The sequence below is a fragment of the Nipponia nippon genome, unplaced genomic scaffold, assembly GCF_047370975.1.
Source record: "Nipponia nippon isolate SJK-2023a ecotype South Korea unplaced genomic scaffold, ASM4737097v1 scaffold_4, whole genome shotgun sequence".
NCBI lineage: Eukaryota > Metazoa > Chordata > Aves > Pelecaniformes > Threskiornithidae > Nipponia > Nipponia nippon.
Window position 1 is genome coordinate 70,186,099 of NW_028262358.1, and position 15,061 is coordinate 70,201,159.

At 35.4% G+C, this 15,061-nt stretch overlaps 1 protein-coding gene across 5 annotated transcripts in view; it reads left to right on the forward strand.

Annotated features, from left to right (window-relative positions):
- TBC1D32 (TBC1 domain family member 32) overlaps positions 1-15,061 on the forward strand; it is an 87,024-nt gene that overhangs the window by 20,002 nt on the left and 51,961 nt on the right. For all 5 annotated transcript variants that reach the window (XR_015708787.1, XM_087776708.1, XM_087776710.1 and 2 more), the window contains 7 exons: positions 3,506-3,633; positions 4,753-4,954; positions 7,966-8,045; positions 9,716-9,854; positions 10,563-10,650; positions 11,279-11,397; positions 12,020-12,136. Coding sequence is in view for 4 of the 5 variants with exons in the window: in XM_087776708.1 (XP_087632834.1) it covers positions 3,506-3,633; positions 4,753-4,954; positions 7,966-8,045; positions 9,716-9,854; positions 10,563-10,650; positions 11,279-11,397; positions 12,020-12,136 (873 nt within the window). In the remaining variant the exon portion in view is untranslated. The remainder of the gene's footprint in view (positions 1-3,505; positions 3,634-4,752; positions 4,955-7,965; positions 8,046-9,715; positions 9,855-10,562; positions 10,651-11,278; positions 11,398-12,019; positions 12,137-15,061) is intronic.

The window sequence follows — 15,061 nt, forward strand, 5'->3', positions numbered from 1 at the left end:
TCCTTCTGATTATTTTTTCAGTGAAGTTTGTTTATTTTTCAGAAAAGACTCTTCATATTAATTCCTGAAAATATTTTTACTTATACAAAAATATTCCAATACTATTTCAAAAGTGTAAACAATCAGTTTCCAAGTAAATATTTTAACGTATGTATTTCTGTAAAGGTTAAAACCATAGTCCTGCAAAAACTTGGATCATGTCAATAATTTAGCTCTTCTGTGGGTATCTGTACTGAGTACAGCAGTAGCATTACTTACAGATGTTATTATAAGGCTATCTATGTATGCTTTTGCAAGATTAACACTTTAAGTTGTCTTGTTTTTACTGTATATTGCAAAAATTTAGGGCAAATTTTTTCATGTACAAAAAATGTTTGAGCCTGCATATGCTTTGAACACCCGTAGTCAAATTTAAAAACAGTACTAAGGCAATGCTTCATTGATTTGCTGTGATGGAGGCCTCTGTAATCCCCCGGGCAATCTCTATGGTCACATCGCATTCTAACGCATATACAACTGTCTCTCTTCTTTATTATACATTAGTAGTTAAAAAAGAAATTATCTCATTGTTTAACAGTTCTTCCTTCTTTTTTTTTTTTTTTGTTTCTGCCATGCTCAACTGTCTCTCAGATGTAGCTGAACTTTTAACAAATTCTAAGCCCTCCTGTGACTTAATAACTGGTCTGTTTAAAAAAAAACAGGTCATGTTCCGGACTATTTAATGCACAGTAGCTGTAGTAGGTTGGTTATGTGTTGTGAATCTGGAATATGTCGTATTTGTTCTAACGAAGGTGCAAATTGTTTTGTACTGCATCTGGCAAACCAATAGCTAGAAAAGGTAGACCAAGTCAGAGTGACCCTCTTCCTCTTTTACAAGAATTTGAACTGGTTTTGCTTCCCAACCAAACCGTTGGCACTTCTTAGACACCCAGGAATCCTAACGCTGAACTCTAGTACTGGACTATGCCTATCTCAAAAGGAAGGCTACAGCCACGCATGCATCTTTCTTCAGCTGGAGTTAGGGGGTGGGTAGCACTGGAGCTGTGTATGGGGCTCCTTGGCTGTACAGTGGGTCTAATGAGCAAACACAACGCTGTTATTTTACATTTGAGCTCTGAATTTACTCAGATAAGTGCAAGCCTTACTTGCCTTTTAAGCAGAGTAGTATTGTGTATCTGTAGTGGAGAGGGGAGGAGAAACTCAGTGGCTATAAGCAGGAGTTGTCAGAAGGATCAGTTTGTGGGCAGCAGTATTGACCTTTTGGGCTCTGTAGCCTCTGAGTTGCTGCTGAAGCATAGCTGGTGCAGAACATTGCATTCACATTTTAAATAAACAAAGTACCATGTTTTGGGGTATTTTTGGTGTTGCACAGGGAAAGCAAAATAACAACATTCTCGAAGAAACGGTGACAGCACAGTATGTTCCTTTCTTAGAATCCTGAACAATGATACCCAGTAACCTGAAAATAAAACGTCAGGGAGATTTTTAACCCTCTGTATCACTGAAAATTTTAACTAAAAAAACAAAGTCGAAATGGTGTTTTTCTTTTGGGTTACTTTGACCACTGGCATTAATAGTAAATTCCTTAAATTTTAAAGTAGGAAGACTATTTATTTTTCCTCTGTGCACTATATAAAATATAGAGCTACCTGTAAGAGAAGAAGCAGGAGCTGGATTGCATAGCATTTTAAAAATAATTTCTCTGAGTCCAGCTGTCCTTGATGAATAAGAGAAGAGTGGAAAAGTTACAAGCAGTGGACTTCAACTTCAGGAGAGTGGTGCTTTATTCCCAATTCTGACATACTAGATATTTGACAGGTGTTACTGGGAACAGTAGTCCCCCCAGCTCATCTCGCTGTTGACTCCACTCTATTGGCCCGGGTGTGGGTAGGGGAAAGCTACCAAAGAAAACTTCTCACTTTGAAAACTGTCCTTCTTCTTTGTAAGTATGTTTGTGTGTAAGTCCTAGGAATTTGGAGTGTTTCTCAGTCCCTGCGTGAGAAGGTACGCTCTGATTATCTCATGACTAAATTATTGAGGCATATGGACAGGAACAGAGTTTTGGTGAGCACCTTTAGGATACTGCGTAAGTCCTGCAGAATTACAGCTCTGTCTGCTGTCAGACCCTTGGCATATCTCCCCATTATTTCCCCTCCCATGGGCTTGGCAGCCTGGGCTCAGGGCCAGCATAGGTAATAGTGTGGGTGTCCAGCCTTGATGAGAGCTGTTTGAGAAAGCTCTGCTAGCAAGCCTCAGCAGAGGACCCCCAGTGATGACTGCTAATAAGCCTCAGTGTGGACTCACTCCACCTTCCACTCAGGAGTGTTTTTTAAGCTCAGATTCTTGTCCTCATTCCCTGCCTGTACTATGGTGTAGCAGCATGGAAGCCTAGTGTCCCATTGATCTGAACCCTGACCCACAGATGTGGCTTCTTCACTTGCTTTTCCTCAGGCCTGCCTTGTCACTATAGATCCAGTTGCATGGTGATCATTGGGCTGTGTCTGATCCTGTTTACTGTGTCTGGAGCAGACCCTGACTCACTGACTTGGCTTTCTGGCTTAACCTTGGACCTCCCTCATCACTGTGGAGGAGATCTGGGCTGTTGGGTGAACCTATTTACTGTCACTAGACTTTGTCTACTCACCTTGCTTGGGTATGGTGGGATTGCCTGCCCATCCAGTGACAAGCCACTGCCTCTGCCTACCTTGTTACCACGCTCAGTTCCTGGCTTCTCGTCCCTTGCAGAGTATCCTGCCCTTGCTGCTCCCTGACAGGTTATTCCTGGAGCACCCATGTTCTGCTTGTCTACTATTGGAATATTGACTTCACTTATTAATGAGCAATAGCCAATTTAGCATTAATTCAGGTAGTACATTCATTAGTGGTGATGCCAGCCTGAACAGTCTGAATCCCAGTGTTAAATGTTCATCTGCTTGACTACAGCCTAACTGTGCCTATACAGTGCTCTGAAGTCAATAAGGAATTGGCAGATGACTTTTGCTTTGCTCCGGTGTGGAAGACTTTCCTCATGATTCCAAAGCTGTTTGGGCCTACCGCAGCCTAGAAGTGAGGTGGGCACAGAAGATCTTTTTGGGAACTAGAGTTCTATTTCTAGCCAAAGAGTTTCCAACGCATATGCAGCAACGAGGGAGTTATTGCGTTTCTCACCTTGATTCAGGTATTGCTCTTAGACCCCTAGAAGGCCTATCAAGAGCCTTTCCACATTCATGGTAGGAAAAGAGAAAAAGAAGTTTAGAAATGTCTGTTCTCTGTATCTGTTTGGTCATTCAACTTCTGCCATAATCATTAAAAGTGACAATTATTGCCATTTGTGAATATTTCTGTGTGATGGCATTTGAACATAGGCTGTTTACTTATTTTGTTTAAGCCATTAAGCAATCATCAGCAAGGTGACCTTCAGGTTCTGCATACATAAGCCAGACTTGAATAAACAGCTTTCACAAAAGCACTGAATCGAGAACTTTTTTTTCTTACTTCCAAACAGGTGTATATAAATTGTCTTGAAACCACTTTAATTGATGTAGCTGATATTTTGGCAAGGATTGCTGCTGTAGAAGATGGTCTTTCTATTCTTCTTTATGGAGAAAATGAAAAAACTGCCAAAGAAGATAGGTAAGAGTGCATTAATGAATTGCATTAGCGAGTACTTTAATGAATTACATTAGTCTTATGAGACTCATTTTCTCTTTTTTCATTTATCTATAATGTGATGTGTTTTATTTATGTTTGGAGTAAAATATCTGATTATCAAGTAAAGTGTTTTAGAATATTTATTAGGGAGACAGTTATGTGTATAACCAGGTGAAATGACAATTTAAAGAAATACTTTTATTGAGGGACATTTCCATGGTTTACTTGTTTTTCTTATTCATGTGAGAGCTTTCCTTTCTCTGAATGTAGTTCCATTATATTCATAGTGCTGCTGTTCAGGCCAAAGGCCTCCCTTCTCTGTTTTTTGTTTGTTTGTTTTTAGAATAAATATTAAAAACCAACCTAATTTATTGAAAGAATAGATTTAATGTAGCATTCACTTTTCAGTACATCTAGTAGAGACAGATCTTGTAGCAGAACCTGACATACATAACACCTAATTTAGGATCTGTGTGATCCTATGGGTAGTATATTGTTAGCTGATGCTAAAACTTGAAACAGGGTAGTAAAATTGAGACTAGCCTTTAAAAGTATCTAAGCTGCAGGTCATGAAAATGTATGAAATGTATGTCTTCTAAGTGGCATATGTTTTTAAGGAGGCTTGGAAGTAAAAGATAGTATTTTGGAGAAAGAGTTGTCCTTTGCATTGCAAGCCTAGAAGACTTCAGAAGGAGATCCCTGATGGGGAAAAAGGAAGAACAAGAACAAATTTTGCCTTTTAGTGGCAAATCCTTAACACTGATTAAGCAGAAGCTAAAATGATTGTCTTGTTCTTCTTCCCAACCGGACTCCTATAAAACACACAGTCTGTGTTCGTGGCTATGTGGGCTGGATGGAAGACAATGGATGCATTTTTGCTTTATGTAGACCTGTAGCCAAAATAAAATCACTTGCTGTACACTTCATTTCTTCTGACTGGTGTTACAAGTTATAATGTAGTTGGCCCCTCCATAGTGGATCATAGTTTCTTTCCATAGTTTCTCTTCCCCTAGAAAAATTTAAATGTTTAGTCAGAGGATTTGTTTCAGGGCTTATTGATGACTACAAACCAACATTTAAAAAGTGTTATTTTATTTCTAGTCCTACAGCTGCTCACGTAATTGTTCGGTTTACAAAGAAACTTCTTCATGACGACATTTCTCTTTTATCTGGATCCGAGATTTTGCCAGTTGTTAAAGGAGCTTTCATTTTTGTATGTCGTCAGATGTACAGAACTTGTGAAGGCCTGCAGATGCTAATTCCTTATGGCTTGCATGAATCTATTGGAGAGGCCTGGAAAAAGGTAAATCTTGTTTTGGATTGGGAAGACTGGAAAAAATCTTGCTGTAAGAGGTTCAGCTTATGTAATAGTTGTTCTTTGCTTCAAGTTGCTTATATTTAAGTAGTGAGATAATGCTTGGAATTGTTCTAAAAATGAAGTTCTACTTCTCAAATTTTCCTTCTGTATGTGAACCTAGCAGAAGCTTGGTTTGAGACTTGTGTGCCTTAAGATTAAACCAGGAACTCTCAAGATGCATCAATAGACCTATTATACATAGTTCAAATCCTTTCTAAACATTGTCCTTGATGCTAGAGGTCACCTGATGTCATGATAGCCAATGTCCACCACAGATCTGGTCTTCACTCTTGGTTTGGGATATTTTGAAAGGCAAAGCTCCTGAGATGTGGTCTTAATAATTTTTACGTTAAACTAGTTAGTTTCAGTGGGAGATATGGAGGAAAAAAGGAGATTCCAAATATTTGACTTAAATAGTTAGATGCCATTGAAATATTCTCAAGAGACCGTAATGAGAAGTGCCAGGCAGGAGTTCTTGTCTTACCTGTATATTTGGATATCTTACGAAACGTAGAGTCTGTACTTCAACTTCAGTTTGATTGCTAGTCTAATGCTTTTTCTGCATGAAAGAGCTTGGGTCCAACAGTTCTGTGTATTCTGCTTTCTGTTATAAATTTACTGAACAAAGTATAAGGATCTCTGCCTTATTCACTAAAACTTTCTTTTTCATTGTTCTGATAGCTCTGTGCAGTGTGAAAATTCTTATCTATTCCTATAAAAATTTAGCTGAGATGGAAAAATGACAGCAGATGCTGCAAGAGCAGTTTTCAAAAGGTTCACAGTGAAGTGAAATTCAAACAAATGTTCGAATCATTAAAATAACATTGGCAGCATTTAAGTAAGTGTAGCATACAAAGCTTCAAATTCAGTTTCCAGCTAAATTGAAAGCATATTTAAACAATAGGTATTAGAACTCTTGGTGGAAAACCAAAATTTAGCTGTGTTGTTTCACTTTCTACTGAAAAATGGAACCACATCTCTTTTTTTTTTTTTTTTTTTTCTTCTCCCAGTGTTTGTAAAATATTTTCTTAGAGAAGGGTCAGACCAAGCTGGAAGAAAAAAAAGTCTAAAAAACTAAAGATTCTTTTTGGAGGTGAGGAAGCAGGAGAGAGATTGAATGCAAAGGAAAGAGAATGGAACAGCTATTCTTCCTGTCAAATGCTGTATGCTTTTATTATGATTAGAAATTTAAAAAATACACTCACAATGTAAACTGAGGCAGAAAATATCAGAAACATAGAACATGAATAGAAGATAGACTTAAATCACCATCTTGTGGTTATTTCTCACTGCTTTTATATATGAATATTATCATGAAAGCATAGAATTTGATTGAAAATAAAATATATTATTACAATCATAATTGTATCACAGTAAACTCTGTTTCTTATCAAAGAATGTTGGTTTTGAAACATACATTCTTCCTTGCATTGAGAACTTTAGGATTTTATTGAATTAAGAAGTTTAGTTCACTTGAATCGTGCTGTAATTTACATAACTCGACAATCTGTCTGTCTTTTTGTGCTTTTCTATTGTGTAACTAGTCAATCTTACTTGAACTAACCTGTTACTCTGTTTAATGTTTATCACAGGCAGACTGTTATATGCTCTTGATGGGCATTTCCTGTTACTTGCTCTAAAGCACCACAGCATTTGCACATGCACAAAAGACTACTTTGCACATCAGAATCCTTTATTATGGTGTAGAACATCATTTAGACAAATTGTTTTGACATACAAGATAAGCAGGCTGAATGTGTCAAACTTACAAAAAACCATGAAACAACAAAAAAAATCATGAAACAACAAAATGCCATTTCTTCACATCACTTTGGAGGTCAAATTGAGGGTGAAGTGGAATCTACATATTCAGGACTTCAGGAATTGACAAGTTAGTACAGGAAAGTCACATTTTCAACCCTGCTATCTTGATTACTTTTTAAAATATTTTCTGTCATTGTTCGATTATAGAACATCTGCAGTTTATAAAATATTCTACCATTTATAGTGTAGCAAAAATGGTGGACTCTGGTGGACTCTATTCAAGCAGTAGTGACAATTTTTTAATGGATAGACTGGTAGTTTGTTTCTTTCTATTTTACACGTCTCCTGGAGTTTTAAGACTGATGGAGAAACAATTTTTTTCTCGGCAAATTCTGCTGGAATTCTGGGACAGAATTTGTACAGATGATAATAAAAGGGGAACTTAACAGATCCAGGACAACTGACTAGTTTAATAGAGTAATCTTTTGTGCATTTATTAGATCGTGTTTATAAGAGAGTAAATTAACGACTGCTTGCTTTCATTTGAATGGTGCAATATGCTTTTTATCCCTAGAAACATAAAACAGCTTAAATCATTCATCTTAAATATAGTGGTTTTCACACCAATTGTTTTCAAATATAATTTAAATTAGAAACTCCATCAAATATAAAAAAGTATATATATTTATCTATGTCTGCAGCTCTAATTATATCCATACTGATATAGATAAATTCATATAATTTATAAATGAAATAAAATAAAAATTGGCAGAATTACTTGATAAATTTGGTATTGAGTTGTTGACTCCAGAGGCTGTTATTTCCATTACCTGTGACAGAAGTGGAGTAAAGAGTTGTTTTCTGATTTTTTTTTTTAATTTCTTTTTTTAATGCCATTTTTTTTGCTTTGGGAGTCTCCAGTTAAAAAGTCAAAAGAAAAAGTTTTTTATTTTAAGAATTTTAATAAAAATTTTAAAAATATACTAGCTTTAAAATGTTTTATACCCAAGGAAAAAATACAAAATAAGCTTTTCTGGAATAAAAAATGTAGTGGAATAGTGTATTCTGTGCCAAAGGCTAGACTAAAACCTGATCACCGTTACTTTTTTAACAAGAGAACGAACAAGATCTGGAGTTTAGAAATGGTGTAAATAAACAGTAAGGAGGGTTTTATTTTTTTTTTTATTTCACAGACAAGTTTGCTTTCAGAAAGAGTACCCACTCCTGTAAGTGGTGCGGACTTGACTTCAGTAAGTCTAGAGTCAAAAAACATGTAAGTTGATGCTTAATCTATGCACGTGCACAACTATGACACACACTGCTACTTTACCCACAATTGAGGCCTCTTATAACGCTGTGTTTTTTTGCCAAAAGCATAGGGGTAGGTAGAGGAAGTTAAGTCAACCTAGCATAGGTCGCAGTAGAGTTACGAAATTGTTCTTGACCTTTCAGAACTTTCTTGGCTTGCATAGATTAGTTGTGTCTAATCTGTGTAAAATTGTCTTATAGTTGATTCTCTCTGGCTACAGAAATTGGTTTGAGGAAAATGTGAATTAGAAAACATAAAACAAAATAGCTGTCAGAGTTCATCTTACAGCTTTGATGTGGTGTTAATTTAAAATGCTGTTCTGCTGAATGGTATCTACACCTTCAAAATATTACGTAGCAAGATTGGCAGCATTCTGGCTGAAAGCCTGATACATATTAAGTGAAAGGCATCCTTCCTCTTATACTAAAACTTAATGTCCCTTTATAGGTGGTTGTATGCGTTAAGATGAGAAATATACAAATATTTGTGAGTCTGAAAATTCAGGGTGATGTTGGTGTTAGTGCAGAACCTAGTTAATTAAGTAGATTCTTATTTATACTTTACCGTAGATTTCATGTATAATTTGCAAAGGTATCTCAACAGTTATTGCTGTAGTGGTGGCATGTGAACTGGTTATAACAATTCAAATCTAGTGGTAAAAAGAAATCTAGGGATGCAGAGCTCTGACTGAGGAGGCTGTCCCTAATCACCACCATTGACATAAACTACAGTTTCCTCGTAGCATTTGGATTTTTTGTTTAACTATGGAACAAGATGTGCTGATATATTTTTGGGTGAAATTTTGCAACTGATTAAAGTTTGGGGTAATGGTTGACTGCTACAAGAAAAGCTACATGCTGCTTGCTGGTGATAGGAGTCAAAATTGGGAAATGAGGACTAGAGATGAGAATCCAGTAAGCAAATGCTTTTAGAGAAGCAGAATCACGAGAGTCTAGTGATACCTGCAGGGATGGTACCTAGTCAAAGGCGATGTAATTGCTTCACTTTTCTATTTAGGACATAGAATGTTTTGTAGGGCAGATGGTATCATCATACTTTACCCTTGCAATTGCTGTTTTTCCTGCCATGTCTGTAGAAAATATTTTCCATTTACTGCTGTTAGTACGTGAAGCTGTTGTGTATATATAGCACCTTATTTTCATAATTCTGTACTAATTTCTAGCAGGAGACTTTATCTCCTCAAATGTGAGTTTTTATTAGTTCCTCATAGTGTTTTTACATTGGTGAGAAATTCTGTGCCTGCTTTGCCAATTTGTAACTGCCACATTAATAGTTTAAAAGACTGGCCTAGAGTCAGATAGTAAGTTGTAAGTACATTTAAGGATGGCATGGGTCTTTTGGGTTCCCCATTACTTCATATTTCTGTTCTGTGTTCCTACCTAACCTTAGTTTTGCCAGGATGAGTTTGAATGTTTGTACAAAATACAGCCTAATACATATTATAACTTTGCCAAATGCTTTTTTTAAACTAAGATAGAGTTAACATATAGAGTAAAAATAAGAGTCCAGTGAATGAAGTGTTGTTGTTTTTCAAAGTTAGAAATTGTAGTTTTTCTTTTTTTCCCATGCTTCTTTACGTATCTTTTTGGATTATTATTTTGCTACTCTTGCAGTTTGTTATGGGAAGAGACTTTGTTAGATGCCTTGCTAAATTTTTCTGCTACACCCAAAGGACTATTTCTGCTTCATAATACAGGTGCCATGAATGACTGTGTGAACTTTATGTTCAGCAGTTTATCAAAAAAACTCCAGGTAAGCATTACAGAGTCTGTACAGTTTTTCTTTCTTTTAGTGATTATAATAAAATAAAGAAGAAAGAAAATAATAAGAAAATAAATCCAGAAACCATTTTGTCACTTAGTTTTGCAAAAATGAATTTAAAATGTAGCTTATCATCTTTGATATTGGTGCCACACTGATTTAAGTTTGTTGGATGTTACTCGTCTTCAGAATGTCAGGCATATATTTAGTTTTTCTGACTTTTTACTGTAAAGTTTGAAATGCTAAGCAAAATATTTTTTTTTTCTTCTAAGTGCAAATTTTTCTAGACCAAGTTGGTAAGTGGTGTTGAAATCTAGATATGCTAGACAATATTTGAAATGTAACCAAAAATCGGATAATATGCATTTTAGGAGAAAAACCATAATGTTACAGACATCCTACTGAATGTGTGCAAAAAACCATTCTAATACTAACGTTTTTATTCTTTGCTAATGTTGCATGTCTCAACCATAGTATTTTGCATTTAAATTTTGATAACACACTTGAGAAAGATGCTTGGTTTGGTATCTGATCCTGGTAAGTCTATAGAGGATAATATCTGTGAACTGTTCAAGTCTAACCATACAGTGGATTAAATTCTGTAAACAAGTGCAGGAAGGATCAATATTTAAGAGATCATTTGAGACTTTTGTGCCCTCTGAATAGCTAACACTGTGCTTTTATATTTGTTACTAACAGACAAATGAGTATGAAGAGTTTGGTAACAGAGTGATTGTAACACAAATGGCAACAACACCAACAGGTGCAGTAGCTCTACAGAGTTCAGGTAAATTGAAGAATGATGTTATGAATAGTTACATTCTGTAGTCTTGCATATTAGAAAAAGACAGTGAGAAAGATGTTAAAAAAGATCAACTGAGTGGAATAATTACACAGTATTAGCAAGGGCTGCTTAAATGTCTATTGATTGCTTAATATTTAACATTTTAAATTCAGCTAGTAGTGCTTCTCTTAAAAAGATTTTTTCAGTCCTTTTCATTGTGATCTGTTTTCATTCATTAATGAGTTATAGTAAATCTGTATTTTTAAAACCACAGAGCCAATACTAGCTAAGCCTTGATCTGTAGCAGATAACTTATTAAAGAAGATCAGCAGCTCATTTACATGGAAAATACATAAATATCATCCTACTGTAGTATAATAGTCTTTGCAAACAGTTGCTGTAGATTTTAGATTGAATATAAGCAGACAGCTGTAGAAAGGTAGTTTGACTAAAGGAGTGAGAATAGCAGGGAGAGTAACCCTCAGGCAGCCTGTCTTGTGAAATTTTAGTCCACAATGTAGAGAATTTTGAGAATCTGAGTTAGAATTGTGCTGTAAAATATTTTTTAATATGAAAATTGTTTTTCTGGTATTTTTGCCATTTTCATGATTAGAACAAAAATTTGTTTTAGGCTTTATAAAGGCACTTGTAACTGAATTATGGGCTCTTTTGGAGTGTGGAAAAGATGATTTGAGGATAACCCAACCCAAATCTACTCCAGTTGAACCTATTGACCAAAGCTGTCAGAAGGTGAGAAATTACTTCATCTCCTGTATTGGCGTGGAAAAAACAGTGCTGTATTTCAGATAGGATGATACATACCTTTCTGTAAATTTTTGTTGTGACTACACCTGCTTCTTGGCACTTGGGGCAAAATCAGTGTAATACACTACTCAAATGATGACTGATTGAAAGGATTCCTCTGTTGCGTGGCAGGTCACACCACCAAAGATCCATTAAAGTCAACATAAAATAATAAATAAAAATCATGACAAAAGTGAATGTCTTAAAATACTGGCCGTCAGTTTATGTCTCCGATTTCTGTAGTAAGATCAGGGAGTGATGTGTTTTAGAGTATGCCGTGTCTCTAGATTTTAGAATTATGTGATAATGAAAATACTATATTTTTCAAAATTGCTTGTACAATTTGATAGATAATACATATTTCACAGACACTACTGTCCTTTTAGATTATATACACACCTGCCAGGGTTTGCAGTCTTATTTTGGGCACCTCTATTTATGTCAAGTTCAACCTACAAAGAAGGATAAGAACAAACTTAAAGTAAATGGCAAATAATTATTAACGTTTACTTGGTTATACTTAACTGATTAACATTCCCTTTTTTTCCCCCTTTTTTTCTTTCTCTAGTCTTTTCTATCTCTGATAAACTTGCTTACTTACCCTGCAGTTTTTGAGCTCCTGAGTAAACAAGATATACCAAATAAACCAATGTATTCATTCCGTGAAGTACCTACAGATATTATTGTAAGTATAGTTTTTATTTTGAAAGAAAAATAAATACTTCTGTGAAGACATTTTTCCTGAGAAAATCATACTGTAATAATAGAGTAGGTTTTTGAATTTTTCTGCATTTTGTATTATATACAGCATGAGGGCAGTATATGCACATATCACTTCATGTTAACCTAAATTTTCATTTTGAAATCCTAAAGTGAATACAAAATTTGATGCCTAATTTAAAGATCATCTTTCCTGGCTTGTGTTAGAATTGTGTTTTTCGATGGAAAAAAAAAGGTGACATACATAAACAGCTCTGTATGCACATGCAGATACATGCTGGAAAATGCTGGAAAATATCTATACTTGTATTTATATAATATTGCTCTATCACACTATCTGTGTATTTAAACAAAAAGTAGAAAAAGAACCAATCAAAAAACCTCAGGCTTTCTTAATAGCACAGATGATTCACACACTAAAAATCACTATTGGAAAGTTACTGATTAAGGCATATTTCAGTCCTAAGAAAAATAATATTAACATTTCTGTATATAGTATTATTTTGTATTAGTTCATCCAACTGCAGTTCATTAGTGTTTTTTCTCATCCACAAAGCACAGGCAAATTTAATCTGTGACCTTGAGTGGCAGTTAAAGTCAGATTTTTTTCTAATAAGCTAGCACTTTGAATTGCTGTTGTGTTCAAGCGTTTGTTTGGCACAAGCTCTAGATTGGTGGTAGTTTAAGTTGTTTAGACAGAGTATATCATAGTAGTGTATGTTATGTTTGGAAGGGGTTTTTGTGGTTCTTTTTTATAATACTGTTTTGATGACTTCAGGAGGAAATGGGATGATAAATTTCATTTTTCCAGTCCACTCAATGTTGGTGTGTCCACTGATGGATAGTTCTGCTCAGTCATCAAGTTTTCTGAGGCACTGGGAGCAGGAGAGATAGATGTGTGTTGAAGGTGATACATATTTGAGAGCTTTCAGATTGGGGTAGATCTTAAGTAATGATTTTTGTGACTTTTGAAAGCCTATGTTGTTTTGGCTTTTGAGGCACTTCAACATTTTGATGGAATTCTCTAGGTTTCCAGGAATAGCAATACTAATACAATTGTTCAAAGTTCCCTGAACAGTTACAGTGGGTTTTGTAAGCCTAAACTAGACATCCAAGGTTATGCAGTTAACAGAAGGGAAATAGTTCATCTAACATTAATTTAACATATAATGGCTAAGCCTAAGTACTCAGAAAACTTCTGGGGTTAAGCAGACATATAGATTTCTTATAACCACGTTTTTGGGCAGTAATTGCAGAAAGCTAAAGATAAAAGATGTGACCAAACGTAATTATGGTTAGAAAACAAAGTAAAAGCAATTTCTGTGTCACTAGAATATTTGGTTAGAAGACCTAATTGCTTTGTGTGCTGTGTTTTTCTATATTTCTGAATCATGTCACATTGCCGCAGAATCTGACTTGTAATATTTATGCTGAACTATATTTGATAATGCACAGAACTTAATCATCTTTGTATGCCCTTTATTTCTTAAATACACAGGATTTAAAAAAATTTTTCCTCTGTATTTTTGGCTCACTACTTGTATCATTGACTGAACAGATTATCGGTTGGGCTCTTACTACTTCTAACTGTTGACTGATCAGGTTTTTATTTTGTGCCCGTAGGAAAGTTTTTCTTAATACATGCCAGATTTTTGTTTTACTGTTTGCCATATAAAAATATTTTAGAAAATGGAGCAGATGAATCGAGGTCTTTCTGCCTGCCTCCACTCTTCCTTTGAGAGGTTCTACAGTACACATATGCAAGGGAGTCTAGCTTGGAAGGTAGCCTCCAGATCTGTAGCTTTGAAAGGCATGTTAAGCAGGTGAATTTTTTTTTTTTTTTTTCCCAGTGATTATGGAGAATCTTGTATTCAGATGGTGTATCTCAGGTATTCAAAGTAGATGACATCCTACCTGTAATATTTAAGCTATGCTCTGTAGTTGAGCAGTGCAGGTCTATCTGCATGTTTTTCTAATCAGACCTTGTGTTGGACCTTGTTCATTGTCTTTCTTCCTAATATCCCAAATCAGAGCTTGGTCTGCTTTCTCAATAGTCCTCTCTCTGTACCTGCTCTTTCTACTCTTTTGCAGGCTCCAAGCTTTGATGTATAGATGAGAGGAGGAGGTTGTTGCCAGAGAAATATCCTGTGGCATTTAACTTTTTATATGTGCAAGTATCTAAAAAGCCTTAAAGCCCAAACAAATCAATTGCTTGCATTACCGATTTTATGAACAGCCTTGAGGTCCGAGTTGAATTGCTTTATTGTGAATTTTATCGTGAACATACTATGTGGAAAAAGTGCATTCATCACAGCCCTTTCCCCTACTGCTTAAAAAAATCTAATAGGGAAAATACGGTTTCACTGTATTTTAAATAAGAATGCATTTTATGAAGACAGTTTACTTTGACAAGTTCTAGATTTTTTTTTCTGTTACTGGGAGCTTTACTCGTGATGTTTACTTTTCTCTCTGTTGAAAACCAGAGCTTTGGTTGATTTCATGAAAGTATGAATCCTCACTTTTCTCTCATCTCATATTGAAATGACTCATTGATCTAACCAGTTGAATAATAACTCTCTCTGCTGTCTCTGAGACTAAACTTCTTAAAAGTGAACAAAATAAAAGTTTGGATTTAATCCACATTAAATAAAGCCTATAAGGACTTTGCAGTTTGTTTCTTCTGACCATAGCACAGCAATCTTCTCTGAGACGATAACATCAGTGAATGTTTTTATGCATTTCTTAGTCTTTTAATGAAATTATTCCTTCAGAAGCAGTTTGGATATGCAGTGAACCACAGGGGAAGATAATTAGGTTGGATTTGTGGAAGAAGGGGGAAGCAGCCACAGGTCGTTGTCTGTTGCATGAGATGCTGTAGGATGAAACATGT